The 6,625-nt window shown below is 59.6% G+C and overlaps 1 protein-coding gene across 1 annotated transcript; it reads left to right on the top strand.

Moving 5' to 3' along the window:
• The first annotated feature begins 665 nt into the window (after nt 1–665).
• Nucleotides 666–6,335, top strand: LOC142823167 (maestro heat-like repeat family member 5). The gene is made up of 8 exons (XM_075913745.1): nt 666–803; nt 1,189–1,365; nt 1,744–1,899; nt 2,284–2,406; nt 2,828–2,930; nt 4,237–4,311; nt 4,929–5,079; nt 5,999–6,335. Exons 1-7 carry the CDS (start codon nt 720–722, stop codon nt 5,033–5,035), a joined length of 825 nt encoding a protein of 274 aa, XP_075769860.1. The 5' UTR covers nt 666–719; the 3' UTR covers nt 5,036–5,079; nt 5,999–6,335.
• The last annotated feature ends 290 nt before the right edge of the window (nt 6,336–6,625 follow it).

Raw genomic sequence — 6,625 nt, 5'->3', positions numbered from 1 at the left:
TCTTCCAGAGCCATGGTCGAGCACCGGAACCCACAGGTCCCTGTGGTTCTCAGAGAGGCCATCGCCATCGTGCAGAGTCGGGAGGAGGAGGAGGCGCTGAGAGAAATCGCCCTGACTTTCTGCACCGAGGTGAGAGTCCGGAGCGGCCTGGCACACGTGGGCTTGTGCAGAGCAGCTCAGACCCCTCCTGGGCCAATAGGGGCTGGGGCCCATGGCCAGCGGTTCAGCAATCTCACAGCCAGCCAGCTCCTCTGCCCACGCAGATACTAGCGGGACTGGGCAGAGTGGAGGGGTCAGCGTGAGATTACTCCTGGCTGCATGCACCTCCCTGGGACATGTGACAAGAGGAGATGTTTCTCCAGCACCCCAAGCCCGGGCCTCTCTCCTCGCCTTCCCCGGGGGTTTCTTTTTCCTCTGCCACAGTGCTCTGCCCATGACGCTTAGCGGTCCCCAGAGAGTCCTCTGTCCCTGGAGTTCATTAGGGGCTTGTGGATTAGTTGCCCTTCCAGGAATGGACCATTTCAAACACCAGCCACTGGCTCCTTCATGCCAGGGATTTTGTGCCGCAGAAAGTGGCCAGTTGGCAAAGATGATGGAGCAGGCACAGAGCAAAGGCAGATTTCTACTCCTTAGCCTGACGCTGATTTTTCTCTTTCCAGTTTCTCCAGAGTCCTTCTATCTTCAGCACTGTCACCAAATCAGACCTCCAGGAACACCTGATGGAATGGACCCGAGACAACAACCCTGCAATACGGAGGCTCTGTCTGCAAGGCCTGGCCAGTGTTCTCTTCTGGCCAGGGAAGGTGAGGGGGTGTCCCTTGTCCCGCGCTTTGGCAGAGCATGGTCAGTGGAGGCAGTGGGGAGGGGAAGGAGACTCAGGTCGTCACTCAGGGAAGTGGGGGGTTGGGAGTCGGGCAACAAAGTCCAAACTTGGCAAGGGCAGAGGAGTCGGGGGGCAGGGTCAGAGCTCGGTGGGCGGGACCTGGAGCGGCTCTCGGCAGGCGACAGGGCAGGCTCTGCTCAAGGGCCAGGGGTGCAAAGCACCTGGCGGAGTGGCAGGAGAAGGACTTTCTCCCCTGCTGGGGTGCTGGGCCGTCCCTGGGGTCTGGCCAATGGGGAGGGAGGGTCCAGCCCCTGCCCCAGGCTGCGTCCCAGGACAGTGGGGAGCTGCCTTCTGCATTCCCACAGGGGCAGTTGTTACGGGCCCAGCTGCCCGGGACCATCGCCATGTTCTGCGCCACGGACGCAAGGACTGTCCTGGAGGCCATGACGGAGGCGGCAGACGCCACCAACCTGCTCGCCGGGGAGGGGCTTGGCTCCATCTCCCAGGACATGGCAGCCAGCCTGCGCCCGCTCATTGACCACGTAAGGCTGGGAACCCCGGAGAAGCACATTCCCCCTCCCTCCTCTCCCTGCCACCCTGGTATGTCCCTGCCCAGCCCCTTCCCCCCTCAGGCCGGCCACGCGGCACCCAAGGGGGCCCCTGCCATGCAGCCCCCTCTGACACAGCTCCCTCCCAGCAGAGCCCTTCTGGGCCAACCTGAGCGCCAGGATCCCAGCCCTGCTGCAGCCTCCCCCCCGAACCTCCTGTCCCCAGATCCTCCCCTGCCTCCTGCTGCTCCCCAAGGGGGCAGGGGTGAGCGCCATGCCCCAGGGCCCCGGGAGGGGAGCCCAGAGCAGCGTCTGTGGCCAGGGACATGGCCCGGCTCTCACCGGCTTCCCCGGCCCGCATGTCCTTGCCAGGAGAGGGGCAGTGTCCGCTCAGCCGCCATTTCCCTGCTGGGCACCATGCTGAGTGGGGTGAAGGACCCAGACAAACCGGCCGTGCAGCAGGAACTCACCAGCTGCCTGCTCCCGCTGCTGCTCCACCTGGCAGACGAGGAGCAGAGCGTGATCCTGGTAAGTGCCGCGCTCGGTATTTCCAGAGAGCAAAGCGCCAGAGTCCCCTGGGCCCCCACCCGTCTCCAGAGCCCCTGCCCATCCAGGGCCACTGGGGACGTGCAGGGGCCACAGGGGAGGGCCCCTGGACTCAGACCATTTGGGATCCCAGAGCGGCCTGGCGCTGCCGTTGCCGTCTCTGCGCAGAAGGGCTGAGCTGTGGAGATCCCGTCCGGCTCTCGCCAGCCAGTTCTCAGCCCCTCCCTTGAGCAGCCTCCCTTTGGGAACAAGTGGCAGGAACCTCCCCTGGCAGGGAGAGCAGGAGCCCAAGGAGCAGGGAGGAGGGGACGTGCCCCAGACACTCCCTCTCATAGCGAGGCCCCTCGCTCTCCCCTTGTGCTGCAGAGCTGCAAAGTGACCCTCTTCCGCTGCGCCGTGTTCCTCGGCTGGGCCAATCGGAAGAGTCTCTTCTGCAGCCTGGCCTGGGACGGCTCCTCGCAGCTCTTGCCGTGCGTCGGGAAGTGCCTGGTAGGTGTGTTCTTTGGGCCCGCAGAGCAGTGAGTGGGGAGCTCAGGGAGACCTTTCTAGCCCCACCCCCCGAGCACCCAGGGGGTTCTCCACCCCGTTCGTCATGCAGGGACATCAGAGGCAGCCCCTCCTAGAAGGGCTCCCGTGGGGTCCTGCCCCTTTTGCTTGTGGGGTGGGCACAGCGGCTGTGCACCCTGCTCCTGCCCTCCACTCCCCTGCTGCCCTGCAGGCCATGTGGGGTTAGGACACTGGGACTGCAGGGCACCCTCTCCATCCGGCCCTTCAGAGAGGGGCAGCTCCATCGTCTGGGCTCCTACTGGCTCTTGCCCTGCCCTCCCTCTGAGCTTCAGCAGCCCTGGCCTGCCCGCTGTGGGCAGATCACGTTGTCTGCACTGAGCATTTCTCCCTGCTCTGTTCCTAGATGGAGAATAACGAGAGGAACGTCCCAAGGCTCCTGTTCCAGGCCTTAGCCTATCTGGAAAGCTCCCAGCCGTCCATCCGACATTCTGCAGCCCTGTTCATCGGTAAGCAGAGCAAACCCACGTGAGCTTTTCCTGTTCTTCCTTCAAAGCTCTTTTTCCACTTCCCACTCCGTTCTCTGGGACCAGGGGGAATTTTCACTAGTTTCATTGAACAATCAGTTCAATAGGTTACGATGTTATCACAAACATGCGCTGCCCATCCCGACAGTCTCATCCAATTGCATTAATGGCACTAGTCTCTCCAGCCTAACCAGCATCTCTTCCTCCTTGTCAGTTCTGGGCTTTCAATGTCTGTCATCCCGCTGAGACACATGGGCACAGACAGACATAGCCCGGATCCAATACGTTTTGTTCTCTGCTTGTCTGGTGGTGAGCCTGGGCCAGGCAGAACTCAGCTTTCCCAAAGGTCCCCCCTGCGATACGTCTTTCAGTGGGCTTACAGCAAAATTAAGTGTCTCCCAAGCACAACTTAGCTTTTTGGGAAACTTAGTTTAAGAGCTGCATCACAATGCCAGTGGGAGGGGGGGAAGAGGAGAGCTCCCTGCAGAAGTCGTAAGGACACCGCACATTTAGTGTTCTGGGGACACGTCTGTTTGAATTAATAAAAAATGAACATGAACCGAAAGGGGTTTCAGGACAAGCATCAGCCAGCAACTCAGGAGCCTCCTGCAACTGCAAATGTGAAACATGGATATAACATGGAAGGGTTAGTTGAATAAAATATCAGCCCTATTGTGTTTTTGTGTATGATTTAGTCCTTCCCATCCCTAATATACTGCTTCAAGGTCTGCAGCTTAACACTGGTGATCATGTGCTATTTCCTAAATTAACAGAAGTCAGGTTATCTACCAGAATGACACACAAGGTGCTCTCTTAGCTGGTGTAAAATGCTACTCCCAGCTATAAATTACTATGTGTCACTGAGGAGATTTGCAGTAGTGTTTGAGGAAATTAGAGAAGTAATACCAGTGGGAAACTTGATTTAAATCAATGCACCCAGCCTGACAAGCACCAGAATCCGACAGCGGGGATCTGCGTGGGCCAGAATTCACATTTACTGCAAGCTGGAGGGAACCACTTTGCCATTTGGTCTCTTCCAACTTCTCCTGCCCACAGCTTTTTGGCCACATCTTCACGAAACCATCAAGATGCGATTTCAGTCGCCTTTGCAATCGGCCTTTCAGTGACTTCTGGGGCCGGATGCTTTCTCCCATGTGCTTCGTGCCACATCGAAGGGCCGGGTATTGAATTTCCCAAGGGCTGTCTTGTGGGAATGGCTGAATCTTTAGCAATTTTCAGGGATGATGTTGAAAAGTCCTGAGCTCCGGGGTATTCCTTGTCTGTTTAGGAGAGACCATCCACCATTACCTCTACCTGTTGGCGGAGACAGTGAGTGCAGATGACATCTACCGCCTGTGTGAAGGTAAGGAAACAGCTCTGGGCGTTTGTGCATCTGTGGGCAATATGAGGCCTGAACACAGCTGTCCCAGTGTCTGTCTCTGTCTGAGGACAGTACTTAAGAGGGAAGAATGGTCTTGCTGGTCAATGTAAGAATGGGAGTCAGGAGATTTGAGCCCCCAGGAGCAACTCTGTGCCTCACCTTCTCCACCTGTAAAATGGGGATAAGAACACAAAGGCTCTCAAGTGAGGCCGGCCAGAACTGAAGATGACTAGTCATTAGCAGGAGGAGAAGGATTCTTACCCTCTGTCACAAAAAGTTCCACCACCTGCTCCCCTCCACTAGAGAGGTTGTAGGCCAGAGACTTTCACCCAGAGTTGGGTTCTCGGCTCCTAGGCCATCCCATGCGGCCCCCAGGAAACACCTTTCCCTGCCACCTCTGGAGCACTGAAGGCGGCACAAATGCACAAAGGATTCGGTAGAAGTTAGGAGCCGAAGCCCCTTTGCGGCTCTGCACCTAAATGCCACAGTTACGGTTGCTGTCGTGTTCCCGTGGCAAAGGCCATTGGGAAGCAAAGGTTTCCCAGCCACCTGTGACAGCAGCTCTGTGAGGTTTCCAACCCATTTCCTCTTTCTTTCAGCTTTCCAGGAAGTGCCTTTAAGATCAGACAGGACCACAGCGATCGTCCTGAATGAACATTTTAAATGGCTGCAGAAGCTGGCAAACCTCGTGTGGGGTGCGTTTTGATTAGGGAGTGGCACCGACACAGAAGGACTCTTCATCCTGCCACGGTACGTACAACAGACGGGAGCAGCTCTTTGGAGCAGGGGCTGGGCCATGGGCTGGGTATTCACAAGGGACATCAGCTCCCGTATCAGAGTCCAGCCCAGAGACACCTGGGAAGACGTTCCGAGGCTCTCGCAAAGCCGGGGTCCTGGGCAGCACAATGGGAGAGGGAAGCCGGTGCTGACCAATGCAGGGTCAGACACATGGAAAGCAGAAATGTGAATTATTCCTGTCTGTCTGAGATGAGGGTGGGCGGGGGGGGGGGCTTAGTTGTTGGAGCAGTGGCAGTGGGGCCTAGTAGTTGGAGTGGTGGCTGTCGAGCCTAGAGGAGCTAAGAGCAGGAGCCAGAGCCAGGAGTCAAGTGCGGGCCTGGAACCGTCTAGGAGCAGGGCTGGGAGCTTAGCTGGACTGCGAGCCGGGCTGCGCTAGGACTAGGGTCGAGGCTGGAGCAGGAGCAGGGCTGGAGCAGGCTGAGGCCTGGGCGGCCTGGCACCACTCTCAGGCAGAGGAGAGAGCCAAGCCATGAAGCGACCCTGAGCAGACTGAGTTGCTGGTTCTCCTCGGAGGTGCCGATGCCTCTTCTAAGACTCACCAGCCCAGCTCCTGCCTCCTGCATTGGCTGGAACCTGACTCAGGACAACTCAGCCCAGCGTGGGGCTTCCTCAGGCTTCAGTTCAGGGAGGAGTCGGCCCCTCGGAGCCGGGCGACAGATTCACCCTCCCCTCTGAGGAAACCAGGCCCTGCTGTGGCGGCTTGACAAGGCCCTAATAGAGCCTGGGGCCTTCCCTGCACGGGGCCAAGCGCACTCCACAGCATTAGCCACGAGGGGAGCGAGGGGTGAGGGGGAACCTGCCCTGCTCCAGAGTCTCCCCCTTGACAATTGTGCTCTTCTCATCTGTGCTCCTGCCCTTTCTCCTCTGGCAGACACCGGCTGAGCCCACCACGAGCCCGGCCTGGCCAGAAGACCAAGCAGCTGGGACACCAGGCGGATGCGGAAGAGGCAGAGCTGCACGTGACAGGGAACCAGCCGCGCAGGGGCCAGGAGCCGTTCCGCCCCCAGGCCAGAGGAAGCCGAGCCCCTCCCCAGCCCTGCGGTCTGGTCTCCAACGTTTGTCTGGCCCGTCACCCCAGGACACAGCTCACGAGTCACCATCAGACCCACCCATCTCCGGGCCCTTCCCCCCGGCCTCTGCCCATCTGGGTGGGTTCTTCTCGTCGCCCATCGGCCTTCCCACAAACACCAGAGTGGGACCACGCTCCTGGGGGGCTGGGACTGCGCGCGCACTGGGGTCCGCGGTGGGGGGAGGGACAGGGGCTGCACGCACTTTGGGGTCCGCGGTGGGGGGAGGGGCTGGGGTTGCCCAGCGCTCTGGGACTGGGGTGGGGAGCTGAGGCTGCCTGGCTGCTCTGGGGCTTGTGGGGATGCCAGGGAGCCAGGCAGCCTGGGGGCTGGGGTGGGAGGGTAGAAATCTGGGGCTGGGCAGCCACCAGTGTGGGAAGGAGAGGGCAGGGCAGGGCCAGCAGCCTGGTGGGCATGGGGGGGCGGAGCCT

The sequence above is a fragment of the Pelodiscus sinensis genome, chromosome 32 (genome assembly GCF_049634645.1).
Source record: "Pelodiscus sinensis isolate JC-2024 chromosome 32, ASM4963464v1, whole genome shotgun sequence".
NCBI classification, from domain to species: Eukaryota; Metazoa; Chordata; order Testudines; family Trionychidae; genus Pelodiscus; species Pelodiscus sinensis.
This window is presented reverse-complemented; position numbering and strand designations above follow the sequence as displayed.

What these genes read in the sequence shown, in the direction of transcription:
- LOC142823167 (XM_075913745.1), top strand. Translation starts at nt 720, where the DNA reads ATGGAATGGACCCGAGACAACAACCCTGCAATACGGAGGCTCTGTCTG. An exon ending in TTCTCTTCTGGCCAGGGAAG is followed by an intron (nt 804 to 1,188) that starts GTGAGGGGGTGT and finishes GCATTCCCACAG; the next exon opens with GGGCAGTTGTTACGGGCCCA. An exon ending in CATCTACCGCCTGTGTGAAG is followed by an intron (nt 4,312 to 4,928) that starts GTAAGGAAACAG and finishes TCTTTCTTTCAG; the next exon opens with CTTTCCAGGAAGTGCCTTTA.